The sequence below is a fragment of the Myotis myotis genome, unplaced genomic scaffold, assembly GCF_014108235.1.
Source record: "Myotis myotis isolate mMyoMyo1 unplaced genomic scaffold, mMyoMyo1.p scaffold_m19_p_2, whole genome shotgun sequence".
Taxonomy (NCBI): Eukaryota; Metazoa; Chordata; class Mammalia; order Chiroptera; family Vespertilionidae; genus Myotis; species Myotis myotis.
Window position 1 is genome coordinate 175,749,672 of NW_023416324.1, and position 24,117 is coordinate 175,773,788.

At 41.5% G+C, this 24,117-nt stretch overlaps 1 protein-coding gene across 11 annotated transcripts in view; it reads right to left on the bottom strand.

Annotated features, from left to right (window-relative positions):
• ATP11B (ATPase phospholipid transporting 11B (putative)) overlaps window positions 1-24,117 on the bottom strand; it is a 108,785-nt gene that overhangs the window by 73,219 nt on the left and 11,449 nt on the right. For 10 of the 11 annotated variants that reach the window (XM_036351202.1, XM_036351206.1, XM_036351209.1 and 7 more), the window contains exons 2-4: window positions 13,143-13,259; window positions 2,639-2,728; window positions 905-985 (exon numbers count right to left, since the gene is read on the bottom strand). In XM_036351202.1, the coding sequence (XP_036207095.1) occupies window positions 905-985; window positions 2,639-2,728; window positions 13,143-13,259 (288 nt within the window). The remainder of the gene's footprint in view (window positions 1-904; window positions 986-2,638; window positions 2,729-13,142; window positions 13,260-24,117) is intronic. The other variant, XM_036351207.1, reaches the window with a different exon arrangement.

Genomic DNA, 24,117 nt, shown 5'->3' on the forward strand with positions numbered 1-24,117 from the left:
GGAGCAGGCCTAAGCCATCAGTCAGACATCCTTACACTGCCATGGAGGTGGGAGAGGTTCCCACCACCACCACTGCACTCGCCAGCTGTGAGCCCGGCTCAGGGCTTCTGGCTGAGTGTCGCTCCCCCTGGGGGAGTGAACTGACCACCAGGGGGAAGCTCCTGTGTTGAGCATCTGCCTCCTGATGGTCACTGAACGTCACAGCGACTGGTCGTTCAGCTGTCTGGTTGATTTGCATATTAGCCTTTTATGATATAGGATCTTCATGCTAGAAGTACATGCTCCACTCCCCATAAACATATCCATTTTGAATTGTATTTTCTTTTCTTTTTTTGTTAATTCTCACCTGAGGATATTTTTCCATTTATTTTTTAGAGAGAGTGGAAGGGATGGAAAGAGAGAGAAAAAAACATCTATTGCAGAGACACATCAATTGGTTGACTCCCACACACTCCCTGACCAGGGCCGAGGATGTAGCCTGCAACCAAGGTATGTGTTCTTGACTGAAATCGAACCTGGGATCCTTCAGTCCTCAAGCTGATGCTCTATCCACTGAGCCAAATCAGCTAGAACTGTATTTCTTTGAAATATTGCCAAACTCTACAAAGATGATTATAATAATTATGTTTCATATATAATTTGGTTTATACATATAAAATGCTTGTTTTGAACGCTTCCTGGGTATGTCAAGAGAACAACATTTTAACAGTGGTAAACATACCATGAATCACCTGAAATATAATAGTGTGGCTTAACTCAGTTTATTTTTATCATATGCAACATCAAAAACATTTGCTGCTTTCTTATGGAAATTATTTTCTCAACAATAGATGTTACCTTGGAGTGGACATATTTAGCAACTTGCAAATGACATGGGGAAACAAGAATAGGAAGCAATTCATACCTGTTTTATGGCAGTTACTGTTATCACAAAGAATAATGGAAGTCCACTGGTAATTGGACTGGTAGGTGTATCAATCATAAGCTGCATTTAAAAAAAAAGAATGCATAATATTATATTTTTATATTGTACATATCATGCTATCTTAAATCTCAAACATACTAGGAATTCTGAGAACACTATACAAAATGAGTATCATAGTCCAGAGTAAAAATAATAGGAGGGACATATTATACAGTGAGGATAATTTAATTCAGTTTTACAAGTTCACTTTATTGGCTCTTATATGGGGTTAGAATATCTAAATCTACTGGATACCCACAAATATTGTTAGAGTAGACTCAGTCATTTATCTGCCTTCTAAACAGAGAGTACTTCAGTTCTTCCTCAATATTTGCCAAGGAGCGGAGCTACAGCTGCTCTGAATCTCATTTCACACTTCTTCGCCCATCCTGATAAATGCTGAAAAGTCTGTCAGTAATTTTTACGCTGGGATTCAGAAGAAACTCACTACTTAGGGAGACAGAGCAAGGAATGGGACTAGAGAAAGAGTTTTTCTTCCATAAATGATTTTGTTAAATCTAGCAGAACCAGAAAGGGTACAGCTTGGAAAATGATGCTGCAATTATTATGTACATCATACAACTGAGGTTTTAAAAGCTGCTGGAGAAGTAAAGAAATTTCTGCACTAATTATGTTTTGCTAGTTAGAATATGACTCTAAATAATTTACTATTAATGTTCCTTTACACCACAGAGGACAATTAAATTTGTTCTATTCCACAGAGAAGCTGAATTCCTGATTTTAGCTGGTAATTTCACAAACGCATGTTAGGTGACACGGTTAGTATAAATTTCTCACATTTCTGAGAAAACCAAGTTGATGTTCTATTGATTAAAAAAAAAAAATCAGAAGTTTCTTCTTTGTTCATGAAGAAAAGCAATTTTTAGAAAATAGTAAATGTTTCCTCAAGCTTTAAAGTAATAACTTGGCAAGTGTTTTTTTTCTTTTGAAATTCTAGGTTCTACTGAGAGAAAAGTTCAGGGTTCATACGAAAATTCAATGCCACACTGGAAGAGACTGCTAAAGTATTATCAGAAAAAAATTATCTTTTTAAAAGAAAATAGTAATAACTATTTTTAAATATTGATTCATACTCAAGTTTCATAAGCTATTCTCTTGATATTTTGATATTAAGAAAAAAAAGCAATGTGAGATTAAGAAACTGTTAAATAGCCTATACTTAATACTGGTTCAAGTTAAAAAAATGGTCTCCTAAACAAAAATCTATTTTCATGAGGATTGTTAAAAATGAAAAAAGAAAATTATTTTAAATAAAAGTAAAATTGACATTAAAGAAAAAAGAAAAATTCACTTTGTACCAAGATGGCTCTATAGGCAAAAATGTGTCAAAAACATGTGCTGCATATTAAAACCCAAAATATTTATGTTCTGAACGAGCATCTTAAAGATGATGTTATTTTCTTGGCTTTGATTATGGTTATCAGCACCACAGCATATCAATAAAATGAAATAAAATTAATCTTAAAATTCACTGGCTAGTTTTTAGAAATTTAGATGTGGTTAAATAATTGTATTCATTGAATATGATGGGTAAGCTCTGCAGAAAAAAAATATCACCCCAAAAGCAAATAATTTAGAACGCTATGTAACTGACAACGTATTTTTAGAAATTTTATCTATAAATTTAACGATCTATTGAATGATAAAGCTTACCTGAACCAAAAATATAATAAGAAAATAAAAATTTGCCACTCTTCTGAATTGTTCAAATAAATTCTTTGGAACAAAATTCCACACAGTGTACTAAAAAAAAGAAAGAGAAGAGAACAATAAATTAATGTTTAAAAATAATATACACTCTATGGATAGAATAATAAAAGTGAAATCCAATTTACTAAGCTCTTAGCCAAATTCATGTAACTCTTTTTTTAATGATTGAAATTTGTTGGATTTCTTTCTTTCTAAAGTTTACCAAAAAAAAAATAAAATGAAACGCTTCACAATTTGTATGCCATACTAATCTCTGTATTGTTCCAATTTTAGGATATGTGCTGCTGAAGTGAGCACTTGTGTAATTCTCATTTTATTGCTGACTCTATTACAGATGTCCCCCATTTAGCTACCCCATTTGCTCCTTTCACCCTGCCCCAAGCTATAGAAACTATCTGATTTTTAGAGTCTCAAAATTTTATTCTACTCTTTTTCCTTTTACTATTTATTGGCAATTTTAGTATAATTTTTAAAAATAAGGTAAACTGTAACCTAGCAATTTTTCTACTAAATTCTTGATATTTTAGAAGCTGGAGAAGGCAGATATAAAACAACATTAAAAAAAAAATTATTTAGCCCTGGTCAGTGTGGCTCAATGGCACTACTGTCAGCCCATGCACCAAAGGGTCTCAGAATCAATTCCAATCAAGGGAACGTACCTGGGTACAGGAGGCAACCAAGTGATGTGCTTCTTTCACATCAATATTTCTCTCCTTTTCTTCCCCTCAGCTCTCCCTTCCACTCACTCAAAAAATAAATAAAAAAAATATCCTGTTGAGGATTAACAAAGAAATAAAAATTAAAAAAACTTTAGATAAGTGATCACTGGAATACTCACCAAGAAAATCTCATAAAGGATATGAAAATCTTGCACAGTTTAAAGTAAAACAGTGAAGCATAATGGTTAAGAACATAGATGGTAGGGGGTTTAAATTGTTCTGGCCTACATCCTAATTCAAGGTCACTAAATGACCTTGCTAACCTCTATAAAAAGAGGACAATAATAATCATATTGTATTTTATAATCATCCTATCTAATAAAAGAGAAACATGGTAATTAGTGTACAACCGCTACCCTTCCCATTGGCTAATCAGGGCGATATGCAAATTAACTACCAGCCAAGATGGGGGCCGGCAGCCAGGCAGCTGGAAGCGAACATGAGGCTTGCTTGCTTCAGTGACGGAGGACTCCAACGTTCCCCGCCTGCCTTGCCGGCCTCTGAGCCTGCAGTTTGAAACATTGTAATAAATATAGAAGCTAAACAAAACCCCAGAAACCTGCTTTCAGCGAGCCGGGATCTCAGAGCTGGAGTTATACATTGTTTCGATTATAGAATCCAGCAGAGGCCTCAGAGCTGGAGCCAGAGCTAAAGCTGGCCCAGAATAAAAAAGAAAAAAGAAAAAAAGGAGCAGTTGGAAGCTTCCGTCACCCACCAGCCTGAAAACAGCCCTCAGCCCCTCACCCAGGCTGGCCAGGCACCCCACTGGGGACCCCCACCCTGAAGGGTGTGTGACCAGCTGCAAACAGCCATCATCCTCTCACACAGGCTGGCCAAGCACCCCAGTGGGGACCCCTACCCTGGTCCAGGACACCCTTCAGGGCAAACCAGCCAGCCCCACCCATGCACCAGGCCTCTATCCCATATAGTAAAAGGGTAATATGCCTCCCAGCACTGGGATCAGCAGAGCCGCGAGACCTCCCGGCACTGGGATCAGCGTGACAGGGGGCAGTGCCCAAACCCCCTGATCGCCCTGCGGCTCTGTGTGTGACAGGGGGCGGGGCCACAACTTCCCTATCCGCCCTGCTCTGTTCCTGACAGGGGAAGGCACCCCAACCTCTTGATCAGCCCTGCTCTGTGGTTGATAGGGGAAGCTCCCCAACCCCGATAGGCCCTGCGGCTCTGTGTGTGACAGGGTGCGGTGCCCCAACCCCCCCCCCCCCCCACAGGCCCTGCTCTGTGTGTGACAGGGTACAGTCATAATCTCCCCATCGGCCCTGCCCTGAGTGTGAGAGTGGCGGCACCCCAACCCCCTGATCGGCCCTGTTCTGTGGGTGATAGAGGGTGGCGCCCCAACCCCCCCGCCCCCCACGGGCCCTGCTCTGTGTGTGATGAGGTAGAGCCATAACCTCCCCATCGGCCCTGCCCTGAGTGTGACAGTGGCGGTGCCCCACCCCCTGATTGGCCCTGCTCTGTGGGTGATAGAGTGCGGTGCCCCAGTCCCCTGATCCTCCCTGATCTGTGTGTGACAGGGGGCAGTGCCCCAACTCCCCTATCGGCCCTACTCTGTGCGTGACAGGGGGGAGCTCCCCAACCCCCTGATGGGCCCTGCTCTGTGCGTGACAGGGGGGAGCTCCCCAACACCCTGATTGACCCTGCTCTGTGCGTGACAGGGGGTGGCGCCGCAATCTCCCCATCGACCCTGCCTTCAGTGTGATGGGGCGGTGCCCCAACCCCCCAATCGGCCCTACCCTGAGCGTGACTGAGGGTGGCATCGCAACCTCCCAATCCGCCCTGATCTGTGCATGACAGTGGGCGGCGCCCCAACTCCCCAGTTGGCCCTGCTCTGAGCCTGACCAGGGGCTGCACCTAGGGATTAGTCCTGCCCTCTGCCACCCGGGAGCAGGCCTAAGCCAGCAGGTCGTTATCTCCCGAGGGGTCCCAGACTGGGAGAGGGCACAGGCCGGGCTGAGGGACCCCCCCCCCCCGAGTGCACAAATTTTTGTGCACTGGGCCTCTAGTGTTATATAAAGATTGAATGAGCTAATATATTTACAAAGCAATTAGGAAATAACCTGGCTCATATTAATTACTATGTGTCTGATATATTATTAATCAACTCATAAGCCTGTAATCTATACTAATTATAGAGGAATATGCAAATTGTCTGGGACGCCATCACAGTAACAGTAACGACCAGCAGGTTGCATGGGGCGACAAGTCTGGCACGGGGGTTAGTGAGGGATGACCAAACAACTGAACAGCAGGCTGTGTGGAGCGACCAGGCCGGCATGGAGGGCAGTTGGGGGTGACCAGGCCGGCAAGGGGTGGCAGTAAGAGGTGACCAGGCCCGTGGGGGGGGGCATTTAGGGGAGACCAGGCTGGTAGAGGGGGGGCAGATGGGGGCAACCAGGCCGGCAGGGGTGTGGGGGGCAGTTGGGGGTGACCAGGCAGGCGAGCAGTTAGGAGCCAGTGATCCCGGATTGTGAGAGGGATATACAACTGCCGGTTTATTGGGCATAACTGGCAGTCAGACATCCCCCAAAGGGTCCCAGATTGGAGAGGGTGCAGGCTGGGCTGAAGGGACCCCCCCTCCCCCCCATGTACAAATTTCGTGCACTGGGCCTCTAGTACTATATAATAGGGGCAGGGTACAAATACAGTACAAATTTCACTTGTGTCACTCATTACAACACAACTTCATATATGAGACAGGAAAACACTTTATAAGCACTGTTACGTTACCCTATGTACATTCTCCCAGTAGAATGTAAGATCCCTGAGGATAGGAATATTGTTTTATTTATTGCTCTATGTGGCAATTATACTACTACTTGGCACATAGTTGGAGATCAAAACTTTAATAAAATAGATGAATCCTATATAATAAAAGGGTAATATGAAAATTAACTCTAATGGTGGAATGACCAGAACTACTGCTCAACCAGTCACTACCAGGTGCACTGACCACCTCTTGGTCCCTTTCCCTGGCTGGCAGGCTCCAATTGCTCGATGGCGAACAGAGAGCCAGGGGTGTGTGGCGGCAGGGGGCAGGGCTTGCTGCGGGCAGCTGGGGAAGATGGCCCTGATCGGAGGCCAGGCCTAGGGACCATACCCGTGCACAAATTTCGTGCGCCAGAGCTCTAGAAAATAAATAAACATGGTTGAAATGTTTGGGGTTTATTTCCATATAACTATCCTGATGTCAAGCAATGAAGCCTTAATTGACAATTCAAGATATTTAAAGAGACATTTTACCTAATTTTGTCTGGTGCAATGTAAGACGGTTCTAATTTCTAAAATTGTGTATGTCAAAAATTTACTTTTTAATCAGCTGGTTTGAGACCTGAAACTTCCTTTCCCATATGAGCAATTTATTGTTTAATCCTCAACCAAGGATATGTTTTTATTGATTTTTTTAGAGAGAAAGGAAGGGGGGAGGGGAGGGAGAGAGACAGAGAGAAAGAAAGAAAGAAACAGTGATGTGAGAGAAACATCCATTGGTTGCTTCCTGTACATGCCCCGACCAGGGATCAAACTCATAACTTAGTTATGTGTTCTGACCAGTTAGATTCCCAAAAGAGCCCACAGAAGCAAATATTTATACAATAGCTAACAACCTTTTTTCTTAGGTGAAATTATATTTCTCAGTTCTAATCTAGGATACCTGAAACATATTTTCCTGTAGTAGAACCAGTGGCTCCAGATTCTGGGATTGGGATTTATGCCAGGGCTCTATAAAGAAGAGAGGTAGATACTTCCCAGCACCAAAACAAATTGCTGTTCAATAACTATACATGAGATGGTAATAACTCTGTTTCAAATAATCTCTAGCTGATCTTAACTGGAGTAAAAATACAGTTGTCCCTATAGGGGTCAGAGTATTCCATGTAACTTTCTCAGTTATCAAATCAAATATATAAACTTTATAAGAATTATGTTGGCAATGTCCTAAGTTTACATCAAGCTATTTAAATTAAAAAAGTGATAATATATTTTGTCTTTCACAATGCTGAAAAGAACAACTACATAAATTGGCAGAAAGGTAATTGGTTTTAGGACATTTCCTTTGGCTAGCTTAATAATGCAATGGAAAAAGTTAGAATAAATAAGAATTTCTTATGAAAATTAGTTTACAGATGTTAGGGACTGCTGTTTCCAGGTTTTCTAAAATACAAATATATTAATAAATTAAATGAGTTTAAATTCTGTGCTTGTCCTATCTTATGTAGAAGAGGGACACTGGTAAAATAATATTAAACAATATGAAAATATTCTGAGAAAACTAATGATTTATCATGCTTTAAAAATTGCAAATTTTTATGTAATAATGCAAGAAATATGAATTAGAAATATAACTTCTCTGCAGTTATGTATATGACTGTATAGTTGACTTTTCTCCTTTGTAAGGTCTGACATTAGTAAGAGAAGAAAAGAAAGATATATTAAATCTTTTGCAAAGAAGTTTAAATTTAAAATAAGGTAATCAGTATGGTAAATTAAATTAAACCAAAACATATCATGCATCTATAACATGCAAGACACTTGCACTGTAAGAGGAACAATGATAAATTCAATATTAAATAAAGGGGATTAAGAACAAAATATCAATAGATGCATTCAAAGATAAAAAATGAAGAAATATACAAAGAATTGAAAGGAAAAAGCAGTTAGAAAGGAAAATTTTATAACACAGGTCATATTTGACATGGGCTATAAGAGAGGAAATTCACAGGCTGAAAATAGAGGGCAAATAGAGGAAGAACATTTTGGGAAGGAAGGACAGTACGAAGAAAGGCAAAGAGGAGGAAAGTTCATTATGGCTTTTTGGGATAAAAGATATTGCACTCTGGAAGAGTTTAAGGGAACAACAGTACACTAAAAAGGTAGTAAAAAAGGAGTAATAGAAGCCAGCCTCATTTGTGGTCAGAAAAAAAAAAAAAATTGGCCAGAGGGAAGCCAGGGTCCCAGGTGCCAGAGGGAAGCCGGTGCTGGCAGCCCAGAGAAAGGCCTACTCTTACACAAGTTTCATGCATCGGGTCTCTAGTATACATATACAGGCAGTCCTCAGGTTACATCAGACTCAACATACGTCCTTTCATGGTTACGTTGCCATCTCCCATTTATTTATAAAAAAAAAAGTTCCATCATTATGACATATGTACGTATGTGCTTTATGTTTTTTATTATTTATTTACCACAAGTAAAGGTCAGAAATTGTTATCTTTCTTTTAAATTTTTTTCACTGTTTCACTTCATTACTGCTGTGCATGTGCTCCAGGTGAGTGATGTAGGTGCTTATGTAGGTGGATTCCGACTTACAGAGAAAATCGCGTTACACTGCGCTGAGGGAACAGATCTCTGACGTAACCTGAGGACCTACTGTGTGTATATGTGTGTGTGTGTGTGTGTGTGTGTGTGTGTGTATGCATACATATATATATATATACTAGAGGCCCGGTGCACAAAAATTTGTGCACTCGGGGGGGGGGGGGGGAAGGCGGGGTCCCTCAGCCCGGCCTGCGCCCTCTCGCAGTCTGGACCCCTCAGGAGATAAAGCCCTGCTGGCTTAGGCCTGCTCCCGGGTGGCAGAGGGCAGGCCCAATCCCTAGGTGCAGCCCCTGGTCAGGCTCAGAGCAGAGCCAACTGGGGAGTTGGGGCGCCGCCCCCTGTTATGCACAGAGCAAGGCGGATTAGGAGGTTGCGATGCCACCCTCAGTCATGCTCAGGGTAGGGCCGATTGGGGGGTTGGGGCACCGCCCCCTGTCACACTGAAGGCAGGGTCGATGGGGAGATTGCGGCGCCACCCCCTGTCACGCACAGAGCAGGGTCAATCAGGGGGTTGGGGAGCTCCCCCCTGTCACGCACAGAGCAGAGCCCATCAGGGGGTTGGGGAGCTCCCCCCTGTCACTCACAGAGTAGGGCCGATAGGGGAGTTGGGGCACTGCCCCCTGTGACACACAGAGCAGGGCGGATCAGGGAGCTGGGGCACCGCACTCTATCACCCACAGAGCAGGGCCAATCAGGGGGTTGGGGCGTCGCCACTGTCACAGTCAGGGCAGGGCCAATGGGGAGGTTATAGCTCTACCCCATCACACACAGAGCAGGGCCCGTGGGGGGGGGGGTGTGTTGGGGCGCCGCCCTCTATCACCCACAGAGCAGGGCCGATCAGGGGTTGGGGCACCGCCACTCTCACACTTAGGGCAGGGCTAATGGGGAGGTTATGGCTCTACCCTGTCACACACAGAGCAGGGCCCGTGCGGGTTGGGGGGGTTGGGGCGCCGCACCCTGTCACACACAGAGCAGGGCCTATCAGGGGGTTGGGGCGCCGCACCGTCACACACAGAGCCGCAGGGCGATCAGGGGGTTGGGGAGCTCCCCCGTATCAGGCACAGAGCAGGGCTGATCAGGAGGTTGGGGTGCCTTCCCCTGTCAGGAACAGAGCAGGGCGGATAGGGAGGTTGTGGCCCCGCCCCCTTTCACACACAAAGACGCAGGGCAATCAGGGGTTGGGGAGCTCCCCCTGTCACGCTGATCCCGGTGCTGGGAGGCCTCTCAGCTCCACTGATCCCGGTGCTGGGAGGCATATTACCCTTTTACTATATAGGATAGAGGCCTGGTGCATGGGTGGGGCTGGCTGGTTTGCCCTGAAGGGTGTCCTGGATCAGGGTGGGGGTCCCCACTGGGATGCCTGGCCAGCCTAGGTGAGGGGATGATGACTGTTTGTAGCTGGTCACACACTCTTCAGGGTGGGGGTCCCCAGTGGGGTGCCTGGCCAGTCTGGGTGAGGGGCTGAGGGCTGTTTTCAGGCTGGCGGGTGACGGAAGCTCCCAACCGCTCCTTTTTTTCTTTTTCTTTTTTTATTCTGGGCCAGCTTTAGCTCTGAGGCTCCAGCTCTTAGGCCTCAGCTCCTCAAAGCAGGTATCTGGTTTGTTTCAGTTCTATAATCGAAACAATGTATAACTCCAGCTCTGAGATACCGGCTCGCTGAAAGCAGGTTTCTGGGGTTTTGTTTAGCTTCTATATTCGTTACAATGTTTCTTACACTGCAAGCTCAGAGGCCGGCAAAGCAAGCGGGGAAAGTTGGAGTCCTCCGTCACTGAAGCAAGCAAGCCTCATGTTAGTTTCAAGTTGCCTGGCTGCCGGCCGCCATCTTGCCTGGCAGTTAATTTGCATATCTCGCTGATTAGCCAATGGGAAGGGTAGCGGTCGTACGCCAATTACCATGTTTCTCTTTTATTGGATAGGATATGCATTCTTGAAATTGTTGTAAAAAACATTAATTCTACATTTCTACAAAAACATGCAATCTACAAACTGCAAAAACATAAAGTCTATATTTTATTTTATTTTTTATTTATTTATTTATTTTTTTTAATATATTTTATTGATTTTTTACAGAGAGGAAGGGAAAGGGATAGAGAGTTAGAAACATCGATGAGAGAGAAACATCGATCAGCTGCCTCCTGCACATCCCCCACCGGGGATGTGCCCACAACCAAGGTACATGCCCTTGACCAGAATCGAACCTGGGACCTTTCAGTCCACAAGCCGATGCTCTATCCACTGAGCCAAACCGGTCAGGGCAGTCTATATTTTAAAAATCATGGTTATCAACATGAAATCATAGCGAATGCACAGTGGTAGAGAAGTTCAATATGACTATAAAATAGCAGGTAATCTGGTTTGGAAGTAGTTTAAGAAAACAGTAGTGGAATAAGGAAGTAATAAGGCAGTAATGACAGAGTTTTCATATGTGCTACAAAAAAGGGCAATACTTATATCAATATCTACTTTTTTGAAACCGTGGTCAAAACATTAAACTTAATACTACTACATATGAAAACAGTCATAAATAGATACTTAATCCCAAGTTTTCCAGGACACATAGCTTTCAGTACTGTTGCAGGAGTTCAGTGGTCCTATGAACTCCTAGCAGATAAAAATTACAAAAACTAGATTTTTAAAAAATTATTGAAAATTCTGCGAAATATCCAAAATATAAATAGAAACTGAAAGGAGTTCAATGTTTTTTTAAATTGCAAATGGAAGGAGTATGAATTGTCAGCTATGGCTTCTTAGTCTGAGACACTACCCAAACTCACAGTATGGCAGCCAAACAAGAGAAAACTACACCATTATCAATAAAATATGACAGAGATTAGAGTTCAGGGCTGGGAAAGTAGCTGAAAACGTAAGGGGAAAATACTGGTAGTGAAAGAACCACAAAAGAAAAATGACCCACATTCAGAAAATAGTTAAACCATGCACTAAAAAGGAATCAACTAGTGGTACTACAACAACAACAAAGATGAGTCTCAGGAGTATTATGTTAAGTGAAAAGAAGTCGGACACAATAGACTCATACTGTATGACTGTAAATATGAAATTCCAGAAAAGGCAAAACTATAGCTACAGAAAGTACATCAGTGGTTGCTAGTGCTAGAAATGAGAAGGAGAATGGCTGCTAATTTTTGGAGTGGTGAATATATTCTACATCTTGAATGGTGGTGGTGGTGGTCACATGATCTTATCCATTTGTAAAAACTCATCAAACTATACACTTAAATTTGTGAATTTATTGTACATAAATTATATCCGAAGTTTTTTTAAAAAAAAACCTTAAAATTTTCAAGACTTTTACTTCTTGAATAATTTACTAAGAACTGTGTCATTAATTTAGAGCTCCTCTATTACTCCTGTATTTCCCCTTTCTGCTGTTTTAGAACTACTGATGAGATAGGTCACTAATGGTGTGTTGCATGTGCAAATAATGTGAATAGAGCAAAGGAACCTGATCTTTCCCAAGGATATTGTCCTAAGACATTATCCTTGGGAAAGATCAGATCAGTTTAGAGTGAAAATTATTAGTCACTCTTGAGGAAGGGAAAGGAGAAACACAAAAATGCTTCTTAAGGTGGTCTATTAAGCAATACATATGATCTAAGAAGAACGTTAGCCTTAGTCTCTTTGATTCACATCCTCTATAAATGCACTGTCCAATAAGGTAATCACTACATGCATGTGGCTATTGACATTTAAGATAAATAAAGTTCTTCAGCTGCATTAGCCACATTTCAAGGCATAAATAGCCCTATGTGGCTAATGGCTATCATATTAGTGTGGAAAGCATTTCCACCATGAGAGAAGTTTATTGGACAGTATTACTCTATAATCTTCACTTTCAAAATAAACTAAGAGATTTTAAAAATGAAACAAGGAAGAATATGTAAGAATGAAGCAGTATTTGATACTATAAAATGTTTACAGAAGAGGATAAAATTGGAAGAAATCAGGCTTTTTAAAGTTGCACAGAACTGAGGTCAAACTCCAGCCTCATCACTTACTAGTGTGCAACCCTCAGTAAATTATTTCCCAGCAATTCAAATGATGAAACTGGTACAAAATGAGTGTAACACTTTGTAAAGCTATCTCAGAGTTGTTGTAAAGGTTAAATGATATGAGAAGTACCTAATACAGTGTCTGGCACTAAGTATAAATATTAGTTTCTTAGTTTAATTGCAACTAAAGATAATTTTTAGTATGTTGGCTACATGCTATTAACAGTGGGCATGCTTTTATTTTACAGCTCACAATTTTGGTTAAGATAAATCTACCAACCATTTCCTTGAATTTTTAAGGTAATAAATGTACGCTAGAATACACAAATCACTTTACAAAACAAAGTGATACATATATATAATTTTAATAATAGTGTTAATTCTTACCTTAGATGAAATGATCCGGTTATCTATAAATTTCTGAGGTGTGTAAAGGCCATTCAGAGGAAACCTGTTGGCTATATAAATAGTTCTTGTGTCACTTTGATGTGGTGGGTCAAAACCCTAAGAAAAAGCAAAGAAAAATAATGGTCAACAATATTAGTTGTTATGATTCTTTACATTTGGTTTTAACTAACTGCTCAGATTACACATATTACTGGCCTTGAATTACATACAGTATAGACTTTATTTATTAGCAGAGTTAAGCCACATATTTTTTTCGTTCACAGGTAAACAGGAACATTTTATTCAGATATAAAATAACCAGGTAACAGCTCTGGTAATCAAAACTAGTCCGTACTATCAGAAATGCTACCACAAGAAAAAAAAAAATATCATAGAAGTGTAGCTAGGACCTAGTTAGCACCTACCACATGTGATGAAAAAGGTTTATATTTTATTTATTCTACACTCAGATCACCTTGGTTTCAAAGAACTTTGTTTCCAGAGGATTTACAATGCATTAGGCCTCGCTAGACTCATTCCATACAATCATCTCTTTGTGCTAATTACATTATCAACTGACTCCCTGAAATATGGTTGTTATAATTCTGGCCTCAAAATTTAAACAACCATAGCTCAAGGTACATTTAATAATGATCTCTACTGGAAAAGTTTGCACTGATGAGAATACTAATACTTCATTCGTATAGTGTTGTACTCTTTCCCTGGTAAATCTCTGGATCTCCTTGACAAGCTAAAAGCAGTCACCAAATGCCAAAACCTTTTTATTTTTGTTCTAACAGACAATGATTTGGAATTTCTTAGATTTTTGTTTTTTTTTTTTACAGTGGTCAAGGGTTATTTACTAGTACTACTAAATTAAAAGGTCAACAATTGTGAAGCACTGTGGAAGTGTAGAATGCACAATTTTGGTAGAAATAATATGGTCAAACTAAAATGATTAATACTGAAAAAATGCAAGTATTAATTGGTGGTAAAAATTAAGCAGGTTGGTTAAATTCGTTTGTTTACATTGGTATAAACACATGTATTTGGGTGAATTACAAAATATTAAACGTGAGTCAAAATATAGAGGATACAAAACCATATTCTAACTGTATTATTAGTGTTACATTTATTGAAAAATTTTAACTGAAAGAATGATTTACCTCTATTTTTACTATATAAAATGTTTAAATCAGGAAAAAAAATTAAAAGGTCAATTAAATTTGATATTCATTAACTAGAATAATCTATTTTCAGATATTAAGGACTCTAATTTTATAATCTACTAAGTAATGTGGCTGCCATTCAATGCTTAGGATCCCTGTAAAAGTTCTACTAAGCACAGACAAATAGTGGAAATTCCCATATTACCTAGAGGGTATTTTATTTAGTACATCAGAATATTAACAGTATGATGTATGATTTTCAACTGCTGTTATTCTGATTTTTAAAAATTTATTTTGTGACCTTAGAAACAGATAGTACAGGACTGTGAATTAAATGCATTTGTATGCTCCATTAAAAAATAAACATACACGTGAAGTTAAATTTTATAGTGATGGCCTCATCTTGTGGATCTGAAGGTGCCATTTGCTGTCTGATTTCAAAATCAGTTTCTTCAAGGATATCTAGTTTTTCATTTTTTAACCTTATTTTTATTGTTGACACTATTACAGATGTCCCCACTTCCTCTCCCTTGCTCACCTCCACCTAGCCCGACCCCCTTTCCCTCTGGCTATCACCACATTTTTGTCTGTGTCTATGTGTTATGTTTATATATCTTTTGGCTAATCCCTTTACCTTCTTTCATTCAGTCTCCCCTCCCTCCACTCCTTTGACAGCTGTTTGTTCCATGTATCCATGTCTCTGTTTCTACTTTGTACATTAGTTTATTCTGTTCATTAGTTTCCACATATAAATGATATCATATGGTATTTGTCTTTCTCTGGCTTATTTCACTTAGCATAATAATCTCCAGATCCATCCATGCTGTCAAAAAAGGTAAGATTGGGGTTTTTTTTAATGGCTGAGGAGTATTTCATTATGTAAATGTACTGTAGCTTGTTTATCCACTCATCTACTAATGGACACTCGTGCTGCTTCCAAATCTTGGCTATTGTCAATAACGCCACCATGAACATAGGAGTGCATATATTCTTTCGAATTAGTGTTTTGAGATTCTAAGGATATTACCACAAGTGGGATTACTGGGTCAAAGGCAGTTCCATTTTTAACTGATTGAGGCCAACTCCATACCTCTTTCCAAAGTGGTGGCACCAGTGTGCAATCCCACTAACAGTGCACAAGGGTTCCTTTTCTCCACAAACTCACCAGCACGTGTTAATTCATTGATGAAAGCCATTCTGGGAGGAGTAAGGTGATATCTCACTGTGGTTTTAATTTACATCTCTCTGATGATTTGTGATGTTGAGCATTTCTTCATGTATCTATTGGTCATCTGTATGTCCTCTTTGGAGAAGTGTCTATTCAGGTCCTGTGCCCATTATTTTATTGGATTGTTTTGATTTTTTGGTATTGAGTGGTAAAAGTTCTTAATAAATTGGAAAGTAACTCCTTATCAGATATATCAGCAAATATGTCCTCCCTTTCAGTGGGTTGTCTTTTCATTCTGTTGGGTTTCATTTCTGTGCAAAAGCTTTGTAGTTTGTAGTCCCATTTGTTTGTTTTCTTCTAGGACTTTTATGATTTCACAACTTACATTTAAATCTTTAATACATTTTGAGTTTATTCTTCTGTACGGTGTAAGCTGGTAGTCTAGTTTCGTTTTTTTGCATTTCCTACCCAATGTTCTCAACACCATTTATTGAAAAAACTGTCTTTACCCCATTGTATGATCTTGCCTCTTTTGTCAATTAATTGACCATAAAGGCATGGGTTGATTTCTGGGCTCTCTGTTCTGTTCCACTGATCTATGTGCCTGTTCTTATGCCAGTAACAGGTTGTTTTGATTACAATGGCATCACAATATAGTTTGATACCTCCAACTTTGTTCTTCTTTCTCAAGATTGTTGAGGCTATTCAGGTCTTTTGGGGTTCCATATTAATTATTGGAATATCTGTTCTAGACCTGTGAAATATGTCATTGGTATTTTAATAGGAATTGTCCTGAGTCTATAGATTGCTTTGGACAGTATAGACATTTTAATGATGTTAATTCTTCCAATCCATGAACATGGTATATGCTTCCACTTATTTGTATCTTGATCAATTTCTTTAATTTCATATAGTTTTCCAAGTACAGGTCTTTTACCTCCTTGATTAAATTTATTCCTAGGTACCTTTACTTAAAAAATGCAATTGTTAAGTGAGATTGCTTTCTTAATTTCTCTTTAGGTTAGTTCATTATTGCTGTGTTAAAAGGCCACTAATTTTTTAACATTAACATTGTATCCTGCTACTTTGCAGAATTCATTTATTAGATTTAGTAGTCTAATAAATGTAAGGCTTTTGGGTTATCTAATGTACAATATCATGTCACCTGCGAATAATGAGTTTTACTTCCTCCTTTCCAATTTGGATGCCTTTTATTTCTTCTTGTCTGATGGTGTGGCTAGGACTTCCAGTACTATCCTATATAATAAAAGGGTAATATGCAAATTGACCCTAATGGCAGAATGACCAGAATGACCGCTGGACCAGTCACTATGAGGCACACTGGCCACCTCTAGGTCCTTTTCCCCTGCCAGCAGGCTACGATCACCTGATGGCGAACGGGGAACCGGGGTTGGGTGGTGAGGGATGCGGGCGGCTCCAGGCCAAGGCCCCCGCCCCGCTGGTTACCCCCCACACACAGAGTAACCCATAGTGGAGGTGGGGCTGGCAAGATGGCAGGAACAGCTGACCTCTCAGTCCCTTCCCCCAGCCATCAGGCACCAATCACCCGATCGGGGAACTGGGGGTGGGTGGTAGCAGAGGGTGGAGACAGCTGCAGGCAGCCGGAAAAGATAGCCCTAATCGTAGGCCAGGCCTAGGGACCATATCCACACACAAGAATTTCATGCACCAGGCCTCTAGTGTTGAGTAAGAGTGGTGAAAGCAGACATCCCCGTCTTATTCCTCATCTTAAGGGAAATGCTTTTGGTTTTTGCCCATTGTGTATGATGTTGGATTTTCATATATGGCTTTTGTTATGTTGAGGTAAGATCCCTCTTTTCCCAGTGTGCTGAGAGTTTTTATCATAAATGGGTGCTTGTTTTTATGCTTCTTCTGCATCTACTCATATAATCATGTGACTTCTATTTTTCATAGTTTATCTAATGTATCACATGTACTGATTTGCCAATATTGTACCAACTCTACATCCCCAGAATAAATCCCACTTGATCACGATGTATAATCTTTTTAATGTGTGCTGGATCCACACATTTGCTAATACTCTGTTGAGGATTTTAGCATCTATGTTCATCAGGGATATTGGCCACTCATTAATTTTCTTTCTTTGTAGTATCTTCTTCTGGTTTTGGAATTAGAATTATGCTGCGCTCGTAAAAAGAGCTTGGCAATCTTCACTCCTCATGAATTTTTTGGAATAGTTTGAGAAGGATAAGTGTAAGTTCTTTGAATGTTTGGTAAAATTCACCTATGAAGCCATCTAGTCCAGGACTTTTGTTTGCTGACAGTTTTTTTTATTACTACTTCAATTTCATTAATTGTAATCAGTGTATTCAGGTTTTCTGATTCTTCCTGATTCAGTTTTAAAAGACTGTATGTTTCTAGAAATTTTGCTCAGGTTGTCAAATTTGTTGGTATATAGTGTTCATAGTATTTTCTTACAATCCTTTATATTTCTCTTCTTTCATTTCTGATTTTACTTGGGTCCTCTCCTTTTTTTCTTGATGTGTCTGGTTAAAGGTTTATCCATCTTATTTATCTCTTAAACATGTTACAATTGTGTCTTGTAATTACTCATGAGGGAGAAAAGGCAGGTCTCAAAATCAGTGTTGGAAATCAATGCTCATCTTAAAGGTACATGACATTATTCATTCAACAAATATTTGAGTTTAAGTTGTATGTTAAGCCATGAAGGATTATATGATTTGTTATACTGTATACCTGAACAAATCAAGATGTTTCAACTCAATAAATTAATGAACAAGCAAATAGCTTGAATTCTAATACTGTAATCTATGGCTTTATTTTTCAAAGGGGGTTCATAGGAAGTTTGCTTATAAAGTTCATAAAGTTACAAGAATACACAGGTAACTAGAGCATTAAATTACATGAAACACATGCACTCACTATCCCTACACTGTAACCATGTTAAATAACACTAAGCTATAACTATGCATGCAAGCTTCTGGGATAAGTTAAACGGAAAAAAAACAAAGTAAATTTGAGGGTCTAAAAGAATATACAAATCTTTAACAGGATGTCAAGGTAACTGAGGCTGAGAACCACTAATATAGAATTTTATATTTTTTGCTAAATTCCAACAAGACTGGAATTACTATGTTCAAAAAAATGAAGACCCTCCCAATACATACATATAAACACATATATATATATATAAGCAACATTTAATTCATGACTAGAATTACCAGTGATCCCATGCTCAAGTCTGAGAATTCCTTAGATTTCCTCAATTATTTTAAGAGGATATATTGAAATGCTCAAAAAAGATCAATTTTAAATTAAACAGTTTTAAATTCAGCACCATATTCCAAAATAATGTAATTTAAAATAAGAAGACACGGTGCGCACTTCCAGACCATGTGTGCCCACCCTTCTACGTAAAAGTAAAGCTGTTTTCCTTGCTGCTTAGCTCCCAAGTATGTTTTGTGTTCTACCAGGACCCCTGACTTGGGGGGCTCGCCTTATTTCTAACAATTGGGGGCTCGTCCAGGATACCGTCTGTCGCCACAGGGAAACTGGACACCCTCTCCTGAGGAGGTGCACCCCACTGCCAAGTTGCGGCTGTGAGGAGGGACAGCCATTACCCCTGAGCCAACTACAAGCATGGGACCGAGAGTCAACTACAGGAAGGGCCCAAGCAAGACCCACGGCAATCAGAGACTGCTGTTCGGACTGCAGAGCAAAGTCAGACCCATCACATACGAGTTAAGGGCAGACACACCTCAACTTGAACAGCCATACCAGGACATATACCCTTGAAACTGACACTAAAAACTGTGAGCTATCTTAATAACCATCATATACTGGGCTCTATATGCTTTAGGAATCTGGCAAATTGCAGGGGCTTACAATGTGGGCTGGAGAAATGTGTACAATCTGGATCATGCTTACCCAGTTAAGTTATTGGTTATAGATAACTTGAATGACTTGGATATTTCAGCCTTTAGGCCAAAAGATTGGCTAGGACTAGATTTAGGAGTAGATGTCACAGGACAAGATCCCCTAGGCCACTGCCACCACCATGCAAATAGAAGTAGGATATAAGGGAACAAATGCCTGGGTGGAATGGATTAAATATTCTGTACACGCCCTGAATGAAAGCAACTGTTACACTTGCACGGCAGGAAGGCTAGAGGCCCAAGTGGTCCCATTCCCATTTGGATGGACCTCAGACAGTAACGGGATGGAATGTGTGCTTGCCTTGTACCATGAGGAAACCGCCTGGGGAAACGCTTCCTGTAAGACTCTCACCCTGTTGTTCCCATCCAACAGAGGTAAAGGGCTAGGACCCGCCCCCTCCCAAAAAAATGATCCAGGCCATCCTCTGATGTAAACGATACCTCTGTTGTAGAAGATCAAAGAAACCCAAGCAACACTTAGAGAAATGGAGTTACACAGCTTTATTATGCCAGCGGTCTCAGCAGAGTCACCTCCAAAATCTGAGCAAACCAACATGGTAGAAGCCCCTCTTTTATCTCCTTTTGGTGTCTTTGTCCCCCAAATATGGATTATACTTCCAGACCTTTGTGGGCTTTGCAAAAAGCCCCGTAGGGTGGGATGGGGTTCTTGAGATCATATCTAAGGGCCTGGCTTGGTGCCAGCGTTGAAAATCCCTCTCCAGGGGCTGTGTCATGGTTTATGGCCTTTGTGAAATGTGAGCATTTAGGTAACAGGTCTTGCAAGACCAGTTTGTGGAGAAAGGGGCAATGACTTCATTATAGGTTATCAAGAATGTACATTAGAATGCTGGCACAGATTCAGATTGCTAGCCCCCGCAAATATCAGGATTACTTTGGAATTAGCCTTTTAGCCTTCTTACCTCCTGCCTCTCCAAGGGGGGAACAGTGCTCGGAGTTCATGAGAAATGTATCCAGATGCATAAATGGCCGAGTATCCCCAGAAGCCCATCATGCTGCACTGTCGATAGCCCATGCTGATGTCTGGTGGTGTCATGGGGGACCCTGACTTATGGCCTTGCCCAGGAAATGGAGTGGACCTTGCACTCTGATACAATTGGCTATCCTTTTCACATTGGCATATCGTAAACCTTTTTCAGTGGACAGACAGACTGGGAAGAGGAGAGAGAGTCTAGGGGGCTCCTTTGATTCCCATATACACACAGATCCCATTGGGGTTCCAGGAGGAGTGCCAAGAAGTTTCAGGCTAGAAATCAGATTGCTGCAGGGTTTGAGTCTGTCCTGTGTTGGTGGTCCACTGTGAACAAGAATGTGGTGGATTAATTATATTTTCTAGAACCAGCAAAGGCTCGTTAACTACGCTCGAGACGTAGCTGAAGGGATAGTTAACAGCTAGATGCCAGCAGCAGGATGACCTGGGAGAGTAGGCTGACTTTGGATACAATTCTGACAAAAAAGGAGGAAGATGTGTAATGTTGGGGTCAGTGCTGCACATTCATCCCTGACAACACAGCACACGGACCGCCACTGAGCCTAAGGCATCGGCAGCTTTAGTGACGAGTGAGCTGGAGCCTGGGATTGAGGCTCCTTTCTCTGATGCACTAGAGCAGTGGTTCTCAACCTTCCTACTGCCGCGACCCTTTAATACAGTTCCTCATGTTGTGGTGACCCCCAATTTCATCGTTACAAATTGAACATAATTAAAGATAGTGATTAATCACAAAAACAGTATGTAATTACATATGTGTTTTCCGACGGTCTTAGGCGACCCCTGTGAAAGGGTCGTTCGACCCCCACAGGGGTCGCGACTCACAGGTTGAGAACGCTGCCCTAGAGCTATGGTGTCCACATTCACCCCTTTGATTAGGAGCTGATGGGATGTCACATCATCCCACGCCTTATCCAAGGGTTAATCGAAACCGCATTGACCAAACAGCAAATTAGTCTTCTAGACACTGCAGAGCAGGAAAGTCAATGGATGTCAGCCGAGTTTGAAGAAAAGAGTTTAAATAAAGAAAGGGGGGAATTGTGAGAATAAACAAGTCATCATTTCTGTCAAAGAACAATTTAGACAGCCGCCATTTTGGACTGTGTGACTTGGCAGCTGCCATGTTGGCCGCATGGCTTGCAGCTCCCCTGGGGGCCGCCATCTTGAAACAGCAAAGGCCAACCCCTCCCTTTCAATTAGCCAATCGTGAAAGACTGTGCCCTGAGCTCCAATCAAGAGCAAGGACAGGTCACCTGCGTCAGGGGTTATAAATCCCAGGCAGACCACCTGCTCGGTGTGCAGTGTGCGCCTGCTTCCAGACCATGTGTGCGCACCCTTCTACGCAGAAGTAAAGATGTTGGCCTTGCAAAAAATAAAAAATAAGAAGACAAATCCAGGAAAATAGTAAGTTTTCCTTATTCCCAAAGAAGCCATAACATCCACTTATACATTTGTAGTTGCTTTTTTCACTTGTAATTAAGTCACACAATCTCCAATCATGCTATAATCAAGGACATGCACATATGTGTGGGTGTGTATATTCTTTTTCAAACATAAAATAGTTACATTTATATTTGTGACTGTAGTATAAGTACAGCTAAGTGTCCGTTGTGGAAATTAACCCAATTCAGTTCATTGGCATCATCTTCTCTGCAACAAATTATACTACTCACAAACTAAGCAAAAATAAAGTGACTTATAGCAGGATCCAAACATGGGCTTCAGGCCTCTGAATCTCTGGAATTGTCTGCAAATTTGCATATAAGTGGATTTTTTCTGATAAAAGTAAGCATAGTTTTCATGTAAAGAAGCTTAAAACCACTTACTCTAAAGTCTGCTTTTGTAATCAGTTCCCCATCTCAATATTCTATATTTTAAAAATAACACAAGAGAATCTTTATGTTTCAATAACACCTCTCTTTCACAGGAGTAAAAAAAAAAACTAAAACCACACATCTGGTATTAAAATTAATTTAATAACTATACTGTTAGTGTAGAGTTCAAGTATAGTTTCAAACTATTTCTAGCAGCCATTATCAGCAATTTTATGGCACTGAGAAAGAAGTAAAATCTGAACTCCCTAATACCTATGCTACATGCCTGAGTTCTGAAACCTTTGGCACATACTACATTTTCTGTAGTCATCCCAGACTACCCATTTATAACCTCAACCCTTTGATGCTTGCCTGCTACTTTCTCCTCTGATTTCATCTTGTCCTAGGCAAAGGAATCGAGATATATTAGTGGTATTCTAGTCACTTAATATGAGTTTTGGAAGCACACAATTTTAAATTGTTTAAAAATAAAAACCCTCGTACTCTAAAATTAAAGTATGAAATTCAAAACCTCTTTTTTTCTGGATTTGTGAACATATGTTAAAGCCACAGGTACTAAAAAAAAAAAAAATAGTGGGTATTTGAAGTTGAACAAAAAGTCTCATGGTGGTATTTAGGGCAGCGGTCGCCAACCTTTCAGATCTCGCGGACCACCAGTGGTCCACGAATCACTGGTTGGTGACCGCTGATTTAGGGGAAGAACTGACAACACGCAGGATTGATTTGAAGTAGGCTCCTTTTGTAACCACAAATTGATGAGACCTAGGGAAACCAAACCAGTAAATAGCTTTATAATTTTTAGAAGTTGATTTTTGGCACAAAGAAGTACTTAAAAATGAATAAAAAATTTACCCTGCCTTGAGTGTGACAGGGGGCAGTGCCCCAACCCCCAATTGGCCCTACCCTGAGCGTGAATGAGGGTGGCATCGCAACCTCCCAATCCGCCCTGCTCTGTGCATGACAGGGGGCGGTGCCCCAACTCCCCAATCATCCCTGCTCTGAGCCCGACCAGGGGCTGCACCTAGGGATTGGGTCTGCCCTCTGCCACCCGGGAGCAGGCCTAAGCCAGCAGGTCGTTATCTCCTGAGAGGTCCCAGACTGCGAGAGGGCACAGGCCGGGCTGAGGGACGCCTCCCCTCCCCCCCCGAGTGCACAAATTTTTGTGCACCGGGCCTCTAGTCTACAATAATAAGAGTAATATGCAAATCGACTGAATGACTGAACAGCAGAATGACCGTCCAGACGACCTTCCAGACAACCACGCTATGACACGCACTGGCACCAGGCCCAGCCAAGGCAGGTGCAATGTGATTGGTCAGGGGGCCCTGCCATCGCCCCACAGAGGGAGGCCCAGGCCACCCTCTGCTGGGCAATCGATGGGGGGGGGGGGGGGGGGGAGGGGAGGCTCTGCGACTGATTGCCCCAAAGAGGGAGGCCCAGGCCAGCCAAGTGATCTCGCCCCACAGCTTGTCGCCCGCAGAGGGAGGCGACTGGTGGCGGGGGTGGGGGGGGGGGCAGTGCCACACAGAGGCAATCAGTGGCAGCGGCGGGGTTGGGGCCAGCTGACGGCAGCCAGGGGAAGGAAAGCCCCGATAGGCCCTGATCGCCGGCCAGGCCTAGGGACCCTACCCGAAGGGTCCTGGATTACGAGAGGGCGCAGGCCAGGCTGACAGACACCAAACCCCCTCCCACCCCCCATGCATGAATTTCATGCACCAGGCCTCTAGTAATCCTATAATTAAATATTGTCACATAACTAAGAAAACATTATCTTTAGAGTTCACAGTGATCAAAGTAAATTTGTGCCTCTTATTCATCCATAACAGAAAGTTTCAGAAGAAACAACAACAAAACAAACC